Genomic DNA, 23,724 nt, shown 5'->3' on the forward strand with positions numbered 1-23,724 from the left:
CTATCATCCAAGTAGTATATTTCTGATCCTGAGCCTACCTAGGTATGCTTTAGAAAAAAAAAAGAAAAACAAGAGAATAAAGCAAAATAGATCAAAGTAAATTTGAAAGTTGTTGAAAATTGCATACTAAATAATGAAAGTTTAATGTAGCATACAGGAGAATCTTGTAGATAGCGTTGGGTAAACAAATCTTACTTGGTTGTGAAATATGCTATAGGACATCACAAACTGGCGATATGCAATAAGTAGCCTCCTCAAGAAATATATCCAAGAAAAGTGTCTGTAAGGGAGAAGATGGAGGTGGCAATGTAGAAGAAATTCCAGAAAATTAATGTTAAATTATGACATTTGTTTTTTTTTTTTTTCAAATGTGCTACGCATAGCTAGCATAATGGTTTCAGAGCATGATACAAAGATGTAAGACTTCATGCACCAATTTGTTAGAGCGTACAGTTTTTTTCACTATCAAACATGCAAATCAGGACAAGTAATATTTTCACTATAATAGCCCTTTAATACAAATCAAATTAAAATGTCTTTTTTTAGATAATGTATTTTCTGTTATTTTTAATGAGATTGTCTTCTGTTTTGTGACAAACTCCCAAGCTTAGTAATTGAAATCAGTGAATACTGTAGAGATAAAGAGCTTTTTGTATGTGCTACCACCTGTGTGAATACTTCAGCACACAAAGGAACGTTCTGATTCAGACTACTTGCTAAGCACTATGAGACACGTTGTTTTACAAAATAAATAATAGGTTGTTTTTTTTTGCTTTAAGAAATCATATTGCTAAATGCCCTGCTATACACAATATATAAATGATGAAGTGCAAAGTTCATAAAACATAGTTTTCATTGAGTACTATTACACTGAACCATGTTTGTCTAGACTCATCCAAGAACACTTTTTAGCTAAATAAATAGCTTTTGTTACTGAATGTTCCTTTTTATATTTACTTCTCTTGGACTTTTCTACATAGCTAGAGAATTTTAATGTATCTAGGTCACTTCCTGGATTACATTCCAATGACAGAGTGCTTAGGTAGCATCTCCTTACACCATTCATCACGTTTTGTATGTGATTTATTTTTTTCCCTAGAGGAGGTGAAACAGAACAATGCTTTTCTTTAAAGGACATGGAAGTCAAAATGAAACGTTCATGATTCAGAATTTGCGAAAATGCAGTTTTCTTCTATTATTCAATTTACGAGTTAATTATAATCCTTTAGAAGAGCTTATGTACAAAACTTTCCATAGACTTTAATTAGATTAACTTTTCTGAAGGACCCATTAATTCTTTTTTTAATTTTTTATTTTTTGTATCATAAACTTGTGCATGTGTTTTAAAGGGACAGTAAAGCCAAAAATGCATTTTACTGGATTGGATAGATCATGAAATGAAATACAACTTTCCAGTTTACTTCTCATTTTATCGATTTTCGCTTAGCTTGGTATCCTTGGTAACCTTTGATAAAGAGTAATCCTAGTTGAGCTCAGGAGTGTGCACATGTCCTTAGCTAGCTGGCAGCATTGTTTGCAACAATGTTTATAGCAATGTTATATATAGTTGCAAACACTGCTGTCATAGTGCTAAAACATGTGCACACAGCAAAGGATCTCAAGAGAACAAAGCAAATTTGATAACACCCCTAGAAAGCCCTTTATCTAGACTGCTTGGGACCAGAAAAAGGTTTGGATTTTGGAATATTTGCATCTAAAAAATGCAACCGTTTGGAGAAGGGATGGAACCAAGTGCAGACAACAATATCTTATGAAGGCTGCCTCTTATCTCAGTGCATTTTATCTGCTTTTTACACCTAGACAGCTCTAGTGCATGTGTAGCATATAGATTACATTGTGCTCACTCTCATGGAGTTATGCATGAGTCAGCACTAATGCTGAAATGCAAGTTTTTAAAAAGAGTTAAAGGGACATTAAACCCACATTTTTTCTTTCATGATTCAGATGGAGAATACCATTTTAAACAACTTTCTAATTTACTTCTATTATCTAATTTGCTTCATTAGCTTGATATCCTTTCATGAAAAGCATATCTACATAGGCTCAGTAGCCTCTGATTGGTGGATGCACATAGATGCCTCATGTGATTGGTTTACCCATGTGCACTGTTATTTCTTTAACAAAACATATCTAAAGAATGAAGCAAATTAGATAATAGAAGTAAATTGGAATGTTGTTGAAAATTGTATTTTCTATCTGAATCATGAAATAATTTTTTTGGGTTTAATGTCCCTTTAAGGGGGTAGTCTGCAGAGGCTTAGATACAAGGTAATCACAGAAGTAAAAAGTGTATTAATATAACTGTGTTGGTTATGCAAAACTGGGGAATGGGTAAGAATTATCTATCTTTATGAAAAATAACAAATTTCAAATAGACTGTCCCTTTAAGTTCCTAGAAACCTACCAGTTTCATGTTAAACAAATGCAAATCACTCATATAATGGCTGTTTAGTAGGTCTATCCCTTACATTACAGGTATTTGCAGTGATACCTTTGTACAGTGTGAAATGATAATACCAATCTATATGTGTGAAATTAAAGTTTTCAGTTTTAAAATAGCAAACATTTTAAATTAATTAACGGGATATAAAACAGAAAATATTTCTTTTATGATTCAGACAGCATACAATTTTAGAAGTTTCCAATTTTCTTCTATTATCAAATTTGCTTCGTTCCCATGATATTCTTTGTTGAAGAGACACCTAGGCAAGTGTCTGGAGCACTACATGGCAGGAAACAGTGCTGCCATCTATTGCTCTTGCAAATGGATAACATTCTTGCAAAGCTGCTGGCATACAGTGTTGCAGACACGTGCAGCTCACATCCCTGCATTTCAACAAAATAAAACAAGGGAACAAAGAAAATTTGATAATAGAAATAATTTAGAAAGTTGTTTAAAATTGGATGCTCTATGTGAATCATTAAAGAAAAATGTTGGGTTTTATGTCCCAATATATAAATCAGGGGTTGTAAATTATCCCCAAATGCTTCCAGTCATAGTTTAAAAAAATGACAAAAGAGCGCCTCCTAGGGTAGTAATGTTTATCATGGGTCAGAAGAAAGCAACAAATGCACTCACGGGTAATAGAGCACCACCTGTAGAGGTCGTGGAGCATGCTGGAAAGATTGGAGTTTTCCAGCTAAAATCAGAGTGGCAATGCTGGAACAAAGCAGTTAAGATGAAGGATCATCCTCCTCCGCCCAGAGGAACATCTAATGTTTGGAGTGTGACATCACCAAGTGTTGCTGAATCCGTATACCACCATGTGACTAGTGGAGGAAAACTTGCAATAGAGTGAGCAATCACTCAATGGGGTTGATTTATCAAGCTCCGATACTAATATCGGTATCGGTGCAACCCTAGCTGAAAGTAAACTAAAAAAAGTGAAAAAAACCTAACTCCCAACTCGGGCGCAAACCCAATCGCATATTCTCATGTAAGCTAACCCAACATGAAAATATGAATATTTCAAATTCCAATGTTTTTCACATAGAAGAATATGTTATATTTATTCATAAATACATATGTCTACATATATCTGATGATATTTTGGTACAATATATATATATATATATATATATATATATATATATATATATATATATATACCTAAATAAATATATATATAAATATATGATTATATATAGGTGTTCAAAAAAAAATACCCAAAAATAATCTGCTCTCATGGATATCAAACAACTGCAAACACATCACAGGATTATCCAAAAAAAAATTACTTTGTTAAATATATGTGTGCCAAAAATATATTTGAGGTATAGCCCCATTGATATTTTACATTTTTTAGTACACCTGGGATACTAGGAACAGGAAATTGTCCAACCATGACTTTCTGTTTCACATGCAGTATAAATATGAGGTAACACATAAGCCAAATTCCCTTAGTCATTCATCACTATGAGTGATGTGTGGCAAAAGATTGTTGAGCTTCATAAAATGGGAAGTGGCTATAAGAAAATATCAAAAGCATTGAAAATGAAAATTTCCACCATCAGGGCAATAATTAAGAAGTTCCAGTCAACTGGAAATGTTATGAATCAACCTGGAAGAGGATGTGTGTATATATTGGGTCCTATTTATCAAGCTCCGTATGGAACAGTGGTCTAAAGACCGCTGCTTCATAACCTGTCCACCTGCTCTGAGGCGGCAGACAGATATCGCTAGAAATCAACCCGATCGAATACGATCGGGTTGATACCCCGATTGACCGCGAATCTGCAGAGGGCAGTATTGCACCAGCAGTTCACCAGAACTGCTGGTGCAATGATAAATTGTCGAGAGCGTATGCTGTACGCAATATCGGATCATGTCAGCTCACATCATGATAAATAGGCCCCATTGTCTCAACGCACTGTGAAGAGGATGGTTTGAGTGGCCAAAATATCTCCAAGTATCACAGCTGGAGAATTGCAGAAGTTAGTTACCTACAAAACTACAATCCAAATTTACCAACATCACCACAAGTTGTTTGGAAGGGTCTCAAGAAAAAGCCTCTATTCTCATCCAAAAACAAATTCAAGCATCTTCAGTTTACCAGACATTACTGGAACTTGAAATGGGATTGGGTTCTAAGGTCAGATAAAACCAAAAATAGAGCATTTTGGCAATAAACACCAGAGGTGGGTTTGGCGCACACAGGGAGGTAGCCATATGGAAAAGTACCTCATGTCCACGGTTAAATAAGGTGGTGGCTCTTTAATGTTTTGGGGATATTTTTCTGCCAGAGGACCTGAACATTTTGTGTGGATACATGGCATAACGGTTTCTATCAAATATCAACAGATATTAAATAAACACCTGACTGCCTCTTCCAGGAAGCTTAAAATGGGCTGTGGTTGGATCTTCCAGCAGGATAATGATACAAAACATACATCAAAATCAATACAAAAATGGTTTAATGACCACAAAAATTATGGTCCTGCCTTGGCCATCCCAGTCTTTTGACTTGAACCCCATAGAAAACCTGTGGGGTGAACTGAAGAGGAGAGTCTGCCATAATCAACCTCAAAATTTGAAGGATCTGGAGAGATTCTGTATGGAGGAATGGTCTTAGATCCCTTGCCATGTATTCTCCAACCTCATCAGGCATTAGAGAAGACTCAGAGCTGTTATCTTGACAAAGGGTCCCTAGAGTCTCAGGCAGTTAACCCCAGATAAGTCTGTGTGCAAGGCCAGACTTGTCTGGGGTTAACATCTTGGGACTCTGGGGACTGGACAGCTACCTGTGAGTGCATGTTGCAGGGTCATAGGATGTGTACCTAGTCCAGGCTGAGAGTGCAGTCCCCTTCCGTGTTTTGTATATGTCTGGGGTGATTACATAAGTCTGTGAACCCTGACTCGTTCCCAGTTTGTTTGATTGAGAGCTTACATTGTATGTCTATATTTGGGACCCAGGTTTTGGGAGCACCTTGACGTGTTATCTGGGCTTGACCCATTTGGCCAGATGCGGTAACTAACTCTTCCAGTTTTGCTTTTAATCTTAGCTGAGTGCTTGCAAGTGAGTGCTGGACTTTCTCTCTGTGTTGTATTAATTTATTTTGTAATTTTCCCTATGGGCCTTGCATCCAGACCTGTCTGGGGTTAACTGCCTTGTGCACCCAGTACTGTGCATGTTGCATGGTCATAGGATGTGTACACAGTCCAGTCTGAGAGTGCAGTCCCCATCCATGTTTTGTGTGTATATACAGTATATATATACACACAGCGAGAAGCACACTCACAGGAACAAAAAGTATATACTATATATATATATATATATATATATATATATATATATATATATATATATATATATATATATATATCTGTATAAAATGTATCAGTATAAAACCTCATAGGGTTGGGACCCAAATAAAATATTTTAGATTATAGCAGTCAAACACCAAGATTACGAGTTTTGCACTAGAGGCTATGCAGTGCTAACGAGCAGTTTTGTATCACCGCTCACTTACCTGCAGCGCTGGTATTACGAGTTTTCAGAAACCTGTCGTTAAAAGACAAGAAGTGAGCACAGAGCAAAATTTTGCTAATTACCGCACTCCAATACCAGCGCTGCTTAAGTCAGCGGTGAGCTGGTGTAACGTGCTCATGCACAATATCCCCATAGGAATCAACGGGGACAGCCGGCTGAGAAAAAGTCTAACACCTGCAAAAAAGCAGCGTAAAACTCAGTAACGCAGCCCCATTGATTCCTATGGGGAAAAAAAAGTTATGTCTACACCTAACACCCTGACATGAACCCTGAGTCTAAACACCCCTAATCTTACACTTATTAACCCTAATCTGCTGCCCCCGACATCGCCGACACCTGCATTATATTATTAACCCCTAATCTGCCACTCTGGACACCACCGCCACCTACATTATACTTATGAACCCCTAAATCTGCTGCCCCCAACATCGCCGACACCTACATTATATTTTTTAACCCCTAATCTGCCGCCCCCAATGTCACTGCCACCTACCTACACTTATTAACCCCTAATCTGCCGCCCCCAATGTCGCCGCCACTATATTAAAGTTATTAACCCCTAAACCTAAGTCTAACCCTAAACGTAACACCCCCTAACTTAAATATAATTTAAATAAATCTAAATAAATATTCCTATCATTAACTAAATTATTCCTTTTTAAAACTAAATACTAATAGTTACATTGTAGCCAGTTTAGGATTTATTTTTATTTTACAGGCAAACTGTGTCTGTCTTTTTGTCAGGCTGCAAAGCAACAAAATGTGATTATTTTCAAGGGGGTGATTCTTTCCAATACCCACTGTATGCAAAACAAACATTCTTCTTATTGTAAGCTAGGGTTTTTTTATTTTAGGGGGGCTTTTTTATTTTCATAGGGCTCTTAGATTAGGTGTAATTAGTTTAAATATCTGATAATTTATTTTTTATTTTGTGTAACAATGTTTATTTTGTTTTGTAACTTAGTGTTTGTTATTTTTTGTAACTTAGTTGTTAGTTTTTTGTAACTTTGTAATTTTTTATTGTAGATTTAAATTATTTGAGTAGGGTTAGGAGTTTAAATATATAATATAGTTAATTTAATTTGTATTTTAATGTAATTTTAGTATAATAGGGTAGGTTAATTAGTAGTTTAATATAGTTTAATTTAAATCTAAAGGTAAGTTTAAATTTATTATAAGATAGGGATGAGTTAATATTTAAAATAACGTTAGCGGGTTGCTAGGTTTAGGGGTTAATAGGTTAATTTAGTTTATGGCGATGTGGGGGGCTGTTGGTTTAGGGGTTAATAGGTTTAGTAAGTGGTAGTGATGTTGGAGGCCAGAGGTTTAGGGGTTAATACCTTTAGTTAGTTGCGACGGGGTCCGGGTGCGTTGGGATAGCGGTTAATAAGTTTATTAGAGTTGCGGTGGGCTCTGGGAGTGGCAGTTTAGGGGTTAATAACTTTATTTAGTTGCGACGGGGTCCGGGAGCGGCAGCATAGGGGTTAAACAGTTTAGTATAGTGGCTGTGTTTAGTGACAGTATACAAATAAAGCTGTGAAAAAGCCGAAGAGCATCGAGATCAATGACTGTTAGTTAACAGCAGTCTGCTGCTCATTGCCCCGTACTTGGTTCACAGCTTTTTGACAGCTTTTTATATAAATATGGAGAGCGTATTCAGGTCAGCGGCCGCAATGTTAGGCATTGTCATGCAAGCGTATTGGTGACGTTGAATGCAAGTAAGTTGACGGCTTGATAAGTAGGCCTCATTGGGTGAGCTAATAACAATACGCATATATAAACAGCCACCAATCAGCTGCTCCTAGTAATGCATTGCTGATTCTAGCCTACCTATGCATGCTTTTCAAGAAAGGATATCAGGAGAACAAATCAATTTTATTAAAAAAAAGTCAATTGGAAAGTTGTTTAAAATTGTATGCTCTATCTAAATCACAAAAAATAATTTTGTGTTTCATGCCCCTTTCATTTTGACTTCCATGTCCCTTTTAAGATATTTATATAACATAGGACAATCAAGAATGTACTGTAGACAGTAGCAATGTCTGATCAATACAGCACATCCTCAGTTTGCTAAGTCTCCAACAATGAATATCTGCTTAATCACTTGCTGCAGGTTGTTACTCTATACTCTTAAAATGGCTATTGCAGTGTCTGACATTTTTAATAATTTTCTTAGCAGGTTTGTCGCATGAACTTGACCACAGCACAGAAAAAAGAGCATCGCTTGCTATTTATGGTCGTTTGCATGGTAACCTGTTACCTCCTGTGTTGGATGCCATATGGCTTGGTCTCTTTGATAACAACATTTGGCAAACCTGGAATAATCACGCCAACTATAAGCATCATTCCTTCTATTTTGGCCAAGAGCAGCACATTTATTAATCCTCTCATTTATATATTTATGAATCAACAGGTAAGCATATACATTTAGGCTTTGTATTCATTTTTTCAAAGCATCTTTTAAATGATAAGATAATTGTAGCCATAGTAATTGTACAGATCTGGTAACAAATGGCCGCAAATAAATTCTACTTCTATTTTCTCCCAACAAAACAGCGCAGTCTTTGAAGAAAAGAAGGACTCCAATAGTGCAATACTGTGTATAATAAGCACTCTTTATTTACATCAAAGTATGCCAAATACTCACAATATTTGGCAAAACTAACTTCACATAAAGGTATCTTTCCAGGTTTTCACATAAAACCGAGCTCTCATGCAGTCAGTACACGCTTTAGAAGCTAACAGCGATGTACCCGGTCGGCGTGTGACGTCAGCACCCGACAACAGCTGTTTCTGTTTCACACTCCGTCTGCAGACACTGACTCACAGGGCTCACAGGATCTCAGCAGAATCAGATGTTGTCGGGTGCTGACGTCACACGCCGACCGTTTACATCGCTGTTCGCTTCTAAAGCGTGTACTGACTGCATGAGAGCTCGGTTTTATGTGAAAACCTGGAAAGATACCTTTATGTGAAGTTAGTTTTGCCAAATATTGTGAGTATTTGGCATACTTTGATGTAAATATAGAGTGCTTATTATACACAGTATTGCACTATTGGAGTCCTTCTTTTCTTCACAGACTGCACTGTTTTGTTGGGAGAAAATAGTTTGGTGTTTAAACTGCAAGACAAGCAGCGTGTTTTGAATAGCTGCATCTGGGTCTGAAAAGAGTATTCCGAGATCACTTCTATCAACAGTAAGACTGTGTTTATATTCAGATATATATATATAAATATATCTTTTTTTACTATTAAGACTGTTCACAATTTTTCTTATTAGGATTTCTTTCTGGACTGTCATATATATACATGTGTAAAGATTTTTTTAAATTTTAATTGTTCAGCTGTTGATTTAACAACAATTCTGCAACATATATTAATCTCCATTAGATATATCATATATACATATTTTACTCTTTTTTATTTATATATTATTTATTATTTTTTATTTTCATTTTATTTCATTTGCTGAGATAGTATTGCGCTGATTTATTTGGTGGGTGTTTGTAAAATTCTACTTCTGCTGGAGAATCTTAAAACAACTATTAGCTCAAGTTGACTCTTTCTGAGTTGACTCTTACATATTACATGACAATTGTAGGTAAAATCTCTTGCTCCTGCTATGTACATGTGGTCATAGGTAGCGACCGCTTGCTATAAAATACAGTTGTAGAGATTTGTAGTTTCAATGAGCTTTAATTGCATGTTTTGTTTATATAACCATAGCAACAACTTTAGTAGCTACAAGTCCATGTGTTAAGAGTCCAAGTGGGGTAGTTACAGGAGTAATGCAGCTGTAGCAGTTTTTAATAAGATTGATTTTCCCTTCCCTTGTTTTTTGGAAGTTACAAGAAATAATGAATGTATTTATATTTATAAAAAAGAACAGTGTAAAAAAGTTACACCTGCAATACCATCTTATTTTATAAATAAAATACATTTTCTTAATTTCAAAAATCTTAGTAAATTGCACAGATTAATATTCATATATTGTATTATTTAAAAACCATAAGTATATTTTACCAATGCTCTGGCATTACTACTGACTGCATTATATATCCTATATAATAAAAGGCCAAGTGTGTTTGTCCGAAGCTGTCATGCGCAGTAGAGACTGCGCGTGAGGACAAACACACCTGGCCTTCCAACTGACCTGGCGTGTGGTGGAGTGGGCGGTCGGGCGGGTGCGACATGGGCGGGGCACAGGCATGACGTGGGCGGGGCCAGCGTGACGCCGGTGGGGCCAGAGGTGACGCGGGCATGACCGGGTGGGGCCAGATGCCGGGGCGACAGAGAGCTCTAAAGAGGGGGGATAGAGAGAGCAGAAGAGGGGGGATAAAGAGAGGGAGAGAGACAGCAAAAGAGAAGGGGAAGAGAGACAGAAAAAGAGAGGGGGGAGAGAGCACAAAAAAGAGGGGGAGAGAGCACAAAAGAGAGGGGGGAGAGTGCAGAAAAGAGAGGGGGAGAGAGCACAAAAGACAGGGGGAGAGAGCACAAAAGAGAGGGGGGAGAGTGCACAAAAGAGAGGGGAGAGAAAGCACAAAATAGAGGGGAGAGAGCACAAAAGAGAGGGGGAGAGAGCACCACTTTGGGCCTCAATACACACTAAGTCCAAAGTTGTTCATGAGAGTGCCTTTCAAAGTGCTTGCACCTACAATACTAATGCTTGTTAAAGATGACAAGTTCACTAATGTAGACGCAGGCACATTTGTTATCAAGTTTGGACTTAGCATACATAGAGGGACGTCCCCTAAAAAACCTGTTCACGAAGGAGCAATCTTGTTTTAGGGCCTCTTAGGAAGATACAAAGTGCGGAAATCAGCCAAAAAGTTGCTATTGTGATCATGCCGATTCGTAAAGTAGCCTTTTTGGCCTGGAAAAGCGGTGAAAATGCAGCTTCTGATAGATTGCGACTGAGGCCTATGTTTTTCAGTAGCATTGATATAAGTATTCTTTATACAGCTAGAGATTGTTTGGCCTTTATGTACTAAGCTTCAGTTTTAGATAGGACTAGAGATATCTGTTCCATACCGTGTACTTAACCCCTTAGTGACCAGATGATTTTTCAATTTTCTTACCATTAAGGACCAGGGCTATTTTTACATTTCTGCGGTGCTTGTGTTTAGCTATAATTTTCCTCTTACTCATTTAATGTAAGTTTTTCTCGCCATTAAATGGACTTCTAAAGAGATCATTATTTTCTTCATATATTATAATTTACTATAAAAAAATATACAAAATTATGAAAAAATTTAAAAAACACACTTTTTCTAACTTTGACCTAAAATCTGTTATACATTTACAACCACCAAAAAAACTCCTAAGCTAAATAGTTTCTAAATTTTGTCCTGAGTTTAGAATTTACCCAGTGTTTACATGTTCTTTGCTTTTTTTGCAAGTTATAGGGCAATAAGTAGAAGTAGCACTTTGCTATTTCCAAACCATTTTTTTTTTCACCAAAATTAGCGATAGTTACATCGTAACACTGATATCTGTCAGGAATCCCTGAATAACCCTTCACATGTATATATGTTGTTTTTAGTAGACAACCCAAAGTGTTGATCTAGGCCCATTTGGTATATTTTATGCCACCATTTCACCGCCAAATGCAATCAAATAAAAAAAATCATTAACTTTTTCACAAACTTTAGGTTTCTCACTGAAATTATTTACAAACAACTTGTGCAATTATGGCACAAATTGTTGTAAATGCTTCTCTGGGATCGCCTTTGTTCAGAAATAGTAGACATATATGGCTTTGGCATTACTTTTTGGTAATTAGGAGGCCTCTAAATGCCGCTACGCACTTGTATTATGCCCAACAGTGAAGGGGTTAATTAGGTAGCTTGTTAATTTTAGCTTTAGTGTACAGATCAGCCTCCCACCTGACACATCCCACCCCCTGATCCCTCCCTGGCCAATCTCAAGCTCTCTAACCCTCCCACTTCTACCTATTTGCCATCATCTTGGATACTGGAAGCTATCTGCCAGTACCCAGTTTGCTAAAAAAATTGGCTTTTTTAAATAAATAATAAAAATACCCTCAATACCCTACCCCCTCCCCCTCCAAGATCCCTTTCCCAACACTTATTCCTTTTTTCCCCTCCCTCCTTCGCTTACACTCCCACCCCTTTGTGCGCACTGCCGGAACCGGATCCCTGCTCGCCAGAACTGATCCAGCGATGGGCCGCCCACCCACCCACCTCCCCCGTATCCCTCCCACGCTAACCAAAGATCATCACCATCGATGGCCGATGCAGAGAGGGCCACAGAGTCGCTCTCTCTGCATCAGTTTGCTTAAAAAAAGGGTATTGCACGATGCCTCAATATTGAGGCATCGCTGCAATACCCAGAAAGCGGCTGGAAGCGATCACGGTCATTTCCAGCACTTGAAACCCCAGAGGACGTGCCAGGCACGTCCTTGGTTGTTAACAACCATTTTTTGTAGAATGTGCCTGGCACGTCCTTGGTCGTTAAGGGGTTAATGGTATACTCTACAAGCTTGCTCAGTTTATGCCATCTCAAGGCAGGAACTTTCTTAATCGAAATTCAGTCAATAATGATGTTTTTACTTTAGATGATACAATCTTTTTTTATAATACCATTGTCTGAATAACTATAAAATGGCACTCTACCTCAGTTATGCTTTGACAAGCTCCTTATATAAAGAATAAAGGCTACTTAATGTGGACAACCCGCTAATTATTCCTCTGTATCATTGTAACGGTGTGGGAGAAATATAAAAAGAGAGTTGGGTGCTAGCTTACCAAATGCTGTGAATCATAGACACACAACATAGGGCTTATGTTTTAGCTGAGCCACATGTTATCACTGTTACCATATCTCTATAATTTGTCCAGCAGGAAATACATGGCCTACTAATAAGTTAACTGCACAAGCCTGTGTTAGAATTCCCTGGACTGATTATTATATGACCACTTATTAGAACCCAGCAAGCTGATTTAATTATCGTCACTTCTCATCCACTTCCCTGTCTTTTTTGTAAAAGCACCCATAAGAGGAGAATCAGCCAATTTACTACAGAGTACTGCTCTTGTTCGGTCTCACGATGGTAGACCCCTGAGTAGGTTTGTGAGCGAGATCTAGTGCCAGTTTGAGGTCTCAAAGTGTATGTAACTATTGAGCTCTCCTCCTGCACCTCCAGGTGGTATATGGGGTATGAGCAAATGAGCTGCGACTGTCCACCCTGTAGAACTGTTCATGGGGCTTTAAGTCCTTCTTATATCTAGGAACAGCTTTTACCATTTGTCCTGGACAGTTAGAATATCCAGAGAAAGGTGGGTAAGCAAAAAGAAAAGAGATAACAGAAACACTATTGGGCACACTAAGTACTATTAGGGTAGTGGTATGAAATCATTGAGGGGACGGATTGTGGAGGGCTAAGGTAAAATATAACTTTTAATATTACATTTAAAAATGGTGAACAATCACTTAAAAACAATTAAAAACATTTACCATATATGATGCTCCCAAAGTGTAAGAACATCAATTAAATCAATCAGTACACCGGATTGGAGCAATAATTGTGCTTGCACAGACCTGGGTGATTAATCTAATTACACAGTGCACTGCGACATAGAACAAAACCCCTATTATAATAATGTTTAGCCACAAGGGCTTTAACTATACTGTCACAGTGCTCCTGGTGGTAACAAACAATTACTAGGTATTCCCGTGCACAAACTACTCTAGGTCTAGAGGATGGTATAACCAAACCTAGTATCAATAAATTATAAGGTCCGGTATTATGTAACTAAAAGTTACATCAACTTCTATTAGAGGTTCTTATTTAATTATGAATACACTTTAGGGAGAAGTGCGAACGCCTGACGTATGTTTCGTCACTGCTCTTTCAAAGGTGGGTAAGCCCCTGTTGTCCCTATTGATTTAATCAGAGGAGCTAAGACCAAATATAACTGCTGTTGGAGCTCTTGAAAGTTTCACAGGAATAGCGTGCTAATTTCTAGTTCCTATAATTCTGTCTTGGTCATATTAGGCAGGGGATCTATAACCGAAGGTAATATTGAAGATATTTAGTTATTCTGAAGCTTAACTTTTTGAGCCAAATCATTTCAAATAGCTGGACTCACTTTATTAAAGAGGTAGTTGAGAACAGTTTAATTTCACTGCTTAATACCCTATTTTGCAGTGAGGGAAGTACCAGTCCAGACTGTGGCACCAGGAACAATAGGCAGTACACATTATTTGGCATATTTTATGGGTCAGTCTATAACCTATATACTGTAGTAGGGACGTACCTTGGATGCTTAAGCTGAGGATATCTATGCGTGTCATCGTCAGCATAGGATGTCCGCTAACTTCACTGCAATTTGTTGCACCAACTACCACTCTCCTCAGAAAGATCTTGCTTGAGTAGCCTTCTATAGATGTTTAAAAAATTAACTTACAACGAAAGATACAAAGGATAGATGATAATACAAAGTTATCCAAAAAAAGTAAGGGTATTCAGCACTCTTAAATAAATGTGTCTTTATTAAAATATTTTAAAAATCTCTTTATAAAAATATATAATATGTTATGTACATGCACATTGGCTCAACAGACTTTGTATTGGAAGTACAGAGAAAAAGAACATGACAATCTTGTGCAAAACAGTGCTAAACGTGCAAACAGACATCCGCAATTATTTAAAATCAAAATCATAACATACTGTAGTTGCAGCAATTTCTACACCAAAAATAATAGCAAGGGACGGACAACACCTCTACTGCAAAACAGAATGATAGAAGAATAAATAGATTGAGACATCTTATATATATATATATATATATATATATATATATATATGCTACGGGTAAAGTAAAACCTGGGTATAAATGGAAATTACTCAAGCGGCTGTAATTTCCCCATCTACACTATTTCTTTTGCTGCCGCATGGGGGGTTCTAATAAAGCTCTCTGCCAATCCTCTAGCATCCACCCTAAGTTAACCTTTGGGAATGAGGTTGACAAGTGGGACTTTGTGCCACATGAACCCCACATGAACCCCCCCATGCGGAGGCAAAAAAGATAGTAAGGTGGGGGAATTACAGGGCTGTGTATGCTTGATGCTGTGACTCCGCACTCTGAGGGAATTTATGATCTTATGTCGAGCTTTACCCACAGCTGCTTGGGTAATGTCCATTTTACCCAGGTAATCCTAGAATTACCCAATATCTGATTTTACCTGTGTATATATATATATATAAGAAGAAGTCCTGACTGACTGAATGACTGCCTGACTCATCAACGGCCAGCTCAAACAGTTTAACCTAGGAACATGAAATTTGGAAGGTACGTTGTTTTTATGATGTAGGCACCCACTAAGGAAGGATTTTTGGAAATTACGTCCCTTAAAGGTGAAAAGGGGGGGTGAACTTTTTTTTGAGAATACCTATAGCTCACAAACCGACAATGTTACAGATGTGAAAATTGGTTTTACATTCTCCTTGAAAAATAAAGAAACACATGTTTTACCATTTCCCCAAAATCCACTTAAGGAGGGTCAAAAGAGGGGGGCTGATTTATGAGGCTACCTATATCTCAAAAACCGGTGATGTTACAGACATGAAAATTGGTATTTAGATTCTCCTTAAAAAAATAAAGACACACTTGTTTTACCATTTCCCCAAAATCCACTTAAGGGGGGGTCAAAAGTGGGAGGGGGCTGATTTATGAGGATACCTATATCTCAAAAACCGACGATGTTACAGATATGAAAATTGGTATTTAGATTGCCCTTGAAAAATAAAGAAACACATATTTTACCATTTCCCCAAAATTCACTTAAGGGGTCAAACGGGGGGGGGGGGGGGCTGATTTATGAGGATACCTATAACTCAAAAACCAACAATGTTACAGATATAAAAATTGGTATTTAGATTCTCCTGGAAAAATAAAGAAACACGTATTTTACCATTTCCCGAAATCCACTTAAGGGGGGTCAAAAGAGGGGGGTGATTTATGAGGATACCTATATCTCAAAAACAAAAGATGTTACAGACATGAAAATTAGTATTTAGATTGCAATAAAACAAAGAGAATTAAAAAAAACTCAAGAAGTTCATGTCTGCAAGTGTGCTACCCGAACGGGCACATACGTGAGGGCACATGTCGTTGCGAGTGGTCCGTTTTTTTGCTATTTTTTACAAATCACAAAATCCACGCGAGCAAAAGCCGCGGGCAACAGCTAGTATATATATAAAATAATTAATGACTAATGGCATTTGTCTGGAAAGCTGTCCTAATTTATAGTATTCTTGAATAAAGACAAAGAATAATTATAAAAATGTTTAAAGTGATGATAAGGGATGCTAAGACTACTTTACAAAAATCAATACCTGTGTGTGTATATATATATATATATATATATATATATACAAACTGCATATTTATTTATTTTAATAAAAGAGTATAAAATAAATAATTCCCATTTAATGACCTGTCACTCAAATATCATTCCTCCGCCTTCTGTAAAGTATTGTGCTTCAGCGATGACTTGTAGAGTGGGTTGTACTGTCCTGCACGTCATTACAGGGTGTAGTTAAGCAAATTGATTGACAGGCTTCATAGGAGATTTTCACTCAGTGCACGCTCACGATAACATAATTTACAGCACATGCTAAAAATTTTTACATACCCATTATAAAGAATCAAAAATGTGATTGACCCTTATGCATTGGTTATACTCACTTATTAAAAGAAGTGTGAGTAAATGCTGCCCTCCTGCGTGGAACTTACAGTCTTTCTGGATAGATTCCAAGAAAACACTGTAAACACTGAATTGTATTCAGTGTTTACTTAGACACAACTTTGTTCCGCCCCGAACGCTGACGCGCATGTGTGAAAATAACATGAACGCTCATAAGGAAACATGAATATTATTAAACACTTCCATCTATTGTAAAAGAAAATTTTGTGCATGCGTTTATCGCGCTATACACACAGGCAAGATTACATATGAGGCGTCGCCTGCAAAAGCTGGCGATGCAGGTTTTTACGCGGTTTTGGTATCACATATACGGCACCGCATATAAATACGGCACTTATATTTCACCCGTCAGCCACAATTTTTACTCCCATAAGCTAACATAGAACAGCGTCGCAGATCGATATCACATGTTCAGCGCAAGGACTTACGTGGCGAAAATTGAGAAATTTTACTCCATTTTCACCTCACCACACATAGGCAGGCGCAGCAAGACTTGCGCTGAGAATGTGAGCACCGTAACTCCGGTAACTGTCTGAAAATATTAACTAACACCTAACGCATGCGCAATATCTATCTACCTTCAAATTCAAATGAGCCAATAAGATGAGAGCTACTGAAATCCTATTGACTGATTTGAATTTGAAGACTCAAATCAGCCAATAAGAATTCAAGGTACCCCATATTTAAACGTGTACCTTGAATTCAATCCTCAGTGTGCGGCGGTGATCGTATGAAGAGGATCTCCACACTCCATGGCTCCGCGGTCGACGGTCTTCAGTTCCAAGGTCTCCTGTCTTCAGTTCCGCCCTCCGCTCTGCCCCGGCTTGTTCCAGGAAGAAGATAGAAGAGGTCGCCGCTTGAAAGAAGACTTCAGCGCCAGGACTTCAGGAACCATGAGTACCTATCTGGGGGTTAGACTTAGGCTTTTTTTTTTTTTAAAAAATGGGGGTTTGTTTTTTTTACATTAGGGTTTTAATAGGCACTCTTTAAAGAGCTGAATGCCCTTTTAAGGGCAGTAAAAGAGCTGAATGCCCTTTTAAGGGCAATGCCCATACAAATGCCCCTTTAGGGGCAATGGGTATTTTTTTTTTTTTAGTGTTAGCTTTATTTATTTTGGGGGGTTTGGTGGGTGGTGGGTTTTACTGTTAGGGGGGACTTAAAATGCAAAAGAGCTGTTTAACTTAGGGCAATGCCCTACAAAAAAGCCCTTTTAAGGGCTATTGGTAGTTTAGCATTAGATTAGGGGGTGTTTTTATCTTGAGGGGGCTTTTATTTTCATAGGGATTCGGTTTAATTTTTTTATTTTAGATAATTTTGTTTATTATTTTCTGTAATGTTAGACTTTTATTTTTTGTAATCTTACATTAGTTTAATCTTAGTTTTTTTATTTTTAAGTAATGTTAGCTTTCATTTTTTTTAATTGCTTAGTATTTTTTTAATTTAAGTAATTGGGGTTAATTTAGGGGGTGTTAGGTTAGGGGGCTTAGTAATTTAATTCGTTATTTGCGTTGTGTAGGTTTGGTGGTTTAGGGGTTAATAGTTTTATTAGGATTATTGCGTTGTATGGGTTTGGCGGATTAGGGGTTAATATATTTATAAGGTTTGTTGTGATGTGGGTTAATGGCGGATTAGGGGGTTAATAGTTTTAATAGGGACTTTATGATGTGGGTTAATGGCAGATTAGGGATTAATATTTTTACTAGGTAGATCGCGATGTGGGTGAATGGCAGATTAGGGGTTAATACATTTATTAGGTAGATTGCGATGTGGGTGAATGGCAGATTAGTGGTTAATAGTTTAATTAGGCATATTGCATTGTGGGGGGTTGTCGGTTTAGGGGTTAATACTTTTATTATTAGTTCCGATGTGGGTTTGATGGCGGATATAGGGGTTTTATGACGGGTTAGACTTTTACGGGAGATTTGATATATTTTTTTATTTTCTTTGGCCCTGGCAGTTTCTAAAGTGCCGTAAGTCACTGGCGGCTCCATAAATTTGTATTTACCCACATTTCTGGACATCACTAGTTTATCCGACTTACGGCACTTTATGAACCATATGACACGCAATTTGATTGGATATAAACTGTAAAAAATGTTTTTACTGCCGAGTAGGGCCGGAGGGTGAACAGAGCTTAAAACATCCTACAGAGCAATATTGTAGGTAATAGAAGGCACAAAATAAAGAAAAAAAAAATGTGAATAATGTTTATTTATAATCTGCTTTAATTTGGAAATTACTTGTTTAGCATCGTTTACCATCCCTTTAAGTACTTATATGATGGATATGTTGGTGTATTTTGTAGTACAACACAGCTGCATTATCACTAATTTACCTGCATACATACTCAGTGAGTGACCTCAAAAATGAAGTCACTAACACGAGTCAGGACATAATGCTGACAGCTGTGTTTGCATTGTGCTGTGGGGTGGCATAAAAGGTTTTTCCAGTCTAAAAAGCTGCAAAAACCTGATTGCAGCTTATACTGCTCTTTTGTATTTTAGACAATACTAAATCTAGTTTTTATAAAGAATAAAATAATGTCAGTTTAACAGCTTAGAAACATGTATAACCATCTGAAACAGATGCTCCTTAAGGACTTTGTTGGTTTCTATATCAGTCCAGATGGTATATATCTCTATGCTATACATGTAAGTAATCCATGTTTGATGTTGGCTTATTTATACATTAATTTGCACACACACTCACACTTATAAAACTGCACTTAAAGGGACATGAAACCCAAAAATTGTCTTTCATGATTCAGATAGCTAATACCATTTTAAATAACTTTCTAATTGACTTCTATTATCTAATTTGTTTCATTCTCTTGGTATCATTTGTTGAAGGAGCAGTAATGCACTACTGGTTTCTAACTGAACAAATGGATGAGCCAATGACAATCAGTATATATATGCAGCTTCCAATCAGCAGATAGAACCTAGGCTCTTTGCTGCTCCTGAGCTTACCTAGATAAACCTTTCAGAAAAGGATAACAAGAGAAGGAAGCAAATTAAATAATATAAGTAAATTGGAAAGTTGTTTAAAATTGTATTCTCTATCCAAATCATGAAAGAAAAATGTTGGGTTTCATGTCCCTTTAAGGGCAAAATTAATAGCTGACTGAACACAGTTCCTATATTCATCTTGAATATGTTCATCGTGAATGTGTTGGTTAAAATATATATATTTGGGGGCGTGTCCAGGCAGCGCCAAGAGAGGAAGCAAAAACTCGGGTCTCAAGACTAAGTTTGATAATCTACTAATTATTGTTAAAATCAGACAGCTTATTTGGTAAATTATTATTTGTTTGTCACAACTAAAGTCGGATGACACAGAAAATACCAAACTTATGCTGTATTCATGCCGTCTGAACCCTGATCCGGACTTGTGAGGCCTTAGGTGGCGGTCTTATTCAGAGTCCTTGACTCTCAATCTAGGCACTAACTGTCAGTCATCAAGCTAAACATAACTTTACTCATGATGGAGGAGGTTTATGGAGAAATACAAGCTATGCTACAAGGCCTCGATCGGCAGCTAGAAAATTGCTATGTCGACCTGAAGGACACGTTGGACTCTGCAGTCAGGGGAGAAGTCGGAACTACAATGATAGATACAGGAGCGACACTGTTAGAGCAACCCTGTAAATGCCTTATACAGGTCTCCAGACAACGCTTGAACCTTGGCAGATCTAGCACCGATCTTGAGGTCAGTTTACAAGATCCAGCCGGCCCACATCTTAGTGGTCATGATGCAGGAGTCTACAGGTCAGTGACGCACACCGGGAACTCTATCGTAATGCCGCTGTACCCAGGTTTAACCGCACTACAGTACCCAGCTGCTGGTTGTCTGAACCAGGGGGCTCGAATATCGGAGCGGATTTCAGCTATTTAACACATGGCTGAGGCTTTACATATCTGGCCTATGATCCTGACTGCTTGCTATGAGGACACACAGCATAGGAGCTTTGTCTCTACACCGCAGACGCTGACCGGAGGACTCCTCTATGCTTTCACGGACTGGGGCAGCTCCATCTTAAAGCTCTTCTACACAATTTTTCTGATGCGTCTGAGAAGCACCACATCAGCAACAGAGAGGCTAGGGATCGGATAAACTTTGGCCGGTAGTATGCCTGTTTTTCTTTCTGGTTTCACACTGGATAACATGCTGAACTTTTATTAGCAACTAAAAATAAAATAATAACACAGGACTTTTATCTTACTTTTTGAAGTTTAAGACTATATGCCGTGACTCTGTCAATTTAGCTTTTAAATGTGCATTTTTCCATAGCTAATCTACAGCTACATAAGTCTCTATTGTGCACTGGAGCGATTCACACACACATATATTATCTCTACACATCTGGGTCCTGCTTGCATGTGTGTATATTCCTGTAAATAGCACATTTGTCATAACAAAATAATATATTTTAATGTAATGTGTGATTGGCATTGCTCCACTAAATATTAGAGTTATAACTATTAGTGCTTAATATTTGAAAAGTGTACTAAACCAGAATGATTACAATGAGAGGGAAGGGAATTCATTATACTATCTTACAGTCAGGGATCATCCCTCAATATAGTGCTATGCTATGGAGTTTTCCACACATAATAGTGTACCGCAACTCCTTCCATTTCTTCAATCCGGACATTATTTGACTACTTTTGTTTTCTATCAGTTCAATACCAGTTAAAGTTGTAGTCTTTGCCAATATGAGCTCACTATGTTGGTCCCAGTTCACAGAATGTATGGTTTGCATTGCTCATACTTTGTTTTGCTTGTTTTTTATTACTGACATGCTTTTTATTCTGTGACAAACATCTTAACATTATTTTAGAATGGTCATATAGCTTACTTTATATTATGCATTGCACCACAGTTACATATGTATGGCTGTTCCTCGTTCTGTCTCCCTAGTTGGGACATGTGGTGGGAAGGATAAATCTGAATGTTATCTATTTGCCTCTCTTAATAGTTTGTATATCTAACTACTCTCAGATATTTATTTATTTATTTATTTTTTCATTTTTTTTTTCTTCTCTGATACCTAAAATACAAGTCCCCTGTCAGCGGCCGAGACAGGGTAATACAGTTCTCTTATATATTGAGAAGTATCGGAACATTAAGTTCGGCTTAATGTCATTTTCTAACTTTATGTGATAAGTAGAGTAAAGTAATGTATGAACACCTTAAAGTACCTTTCAGAATCCTCCCATAGCCTGCTGACAGACACTAACATAGGAATGAGTTAGAAAAGTTTTATTGTAGGCCGTTACACTACTAGATAAGTCTTTTAATTCACTTTAGCTTATGTGGACACGTGGTTCATTTACTTTTATATAGAGTACCCTCAGGTACAGAATCACCCCCAGTTTGAGTGCTGGTTTGCACACTATTATTTTTGTTTTGTTTTTCCATATCTACCAGGTGCATCATGCAAAACATCCACCTGCTCTTTACCCCTATTCACTTATACTAACAGGTGCGTCATTAATATTGTATTACCTCTGGGGGTTTAAGCTACATGTTTATTCACCCTGACCCCATCTTAGAAGTCTCAACATCAAGTTATCATAATCCCTCCCCCATCCTGTCCTATATAGTCCATCTCAACAGAATCTCACCTCATCTTCTTAGCCCATTGAACTCAACCCTAAATACTATACTCTCTTGATGCCACTTACATTCTAGCCTCTATACATAGAACCAGTTATGCCTGTGGTTTACCCCCTCTCACAATTACAGTCCATTATTCTCCCCCTTATCTCCACTCTCTATACTCCCTCCCAGTCAGAGTATACTCCATACGGATATTCGTTACCATGCCTTTATTCCCAACCAATACTCATGACAATCAGGTTATAATTGCTCTCAAATATGATAGCCCCATTTGACACGTAGTCACGATTGCTGACCCGATTTCCCCCTACATTTAGACTACGAGGGAAAGGAGAAGGTTAAAATTAAAAATCCTTATGTGTACACGTTGTGGAATACCTAGTAACCAGCTGAATATCCATACCTGTTGCTCTCTTACAACAACATACTAGAGATCCTATTAGTTACTTGTTGTAATTTCTATTGTTTTATATGTGTTGCACTCTTATTTTTCCACAACAAGTCTCAATATATTTTATCTAATGCGTATGGAAACCTAGAATGTACACTAAAGATATGCCTATGTTTTTCTTAGATGTTATCTTTGCAATGTCTTTATTGCAGATTCATATACACAGACACACGTCCCCAGGTATCATATTCCACATGTATTTCCTTCTACCTATTGGGTCACAAAGAACTATATATATCCCCTCAACGAACCAGATATCTATGCTTTTATAGGATGGCAACCCCTCTGACTATACCTGTTTCGGCCATTAAATTCCCTGGACACGTCCCCCCCCCCCCAATTTTCGAGCAGCTCTTGTCTGCTGATTTCCCCCTTACTCGTTTTCATATGGTCCATGAGTGACCGGCAAGTAACTATCATTCGCCATTTAGTCTATATTCCACTGAGCCCATGAGTGGCTCATTCTATAGTTACTCCATTTCTACACTTATAATGAAAAATGAGGTTTCATTGATGTTTATGTTATCTCTTTGCAATGTATATTTTGTCTACTAATATTTGATCTACCTTAATGAATATACGAGACTCTTATGTTCTAATTAGCGTACAGCAGTTATTGAAATCAGATTTTAGCCTGTTGTATAATCTCTCAACTGTCTTGATCTGTTAATACCTTGTACTTTTTCTGTTATCTACTATGTTAATGCACAAAAAAACCTCAATAAAAAAACTTATTAAATAAAAAAAATATATTTATTTATTTAACCAACTCAATCCCCAAATAAAAAGAGACAGAGGTGGTCACAGCTGATACATAGTACACCAGACACACAAATGCTTGCGGTGAAATTCATTCAGCAATTAAATAATGTAATTCCCAAACAAACACCTAGATTTAGAGTTCTGCGT

The 23,724-nt window shown here is 37.4% G+C and overlaps 1 protein-coding gene across 1 annotated transcript in view; it reads left to right on the top strand.

The window, feature by feature from the left end:
- The window catches only part of LOC128639568 (opsin-3), a 110,829-nt gene that overhangs the window by 42,948 nt on the left and 44,157 nt on the right, over positions 1-23,724 (top strand). The window contains exon 3 of the mRNA XM_053691707.1: positions 8,188-8,424. Within this exon, the coding sequence (XP_053547682.1) occupies positions 8,188-8,424 (237 nt within the window). The remainder of the gene's footprint in view (positions 1-8,187; positions 8,425-23,724) is intronic.

This window comes from Bombina bombina, chromosome 1 (genome assembly GCF_027579735.1).
Source record: "Bombina bombina isolate aBomBom1 chromosome 1, aBomBom1.pri, whole genome shotgun sequence".
In the NCBI taxonomy this organism is placed as follows: Eukaryota; Metazoa; Chordata; class Amphibia; order Anura; family Bombinatoridae; genus Bombina; species Bombina bombina.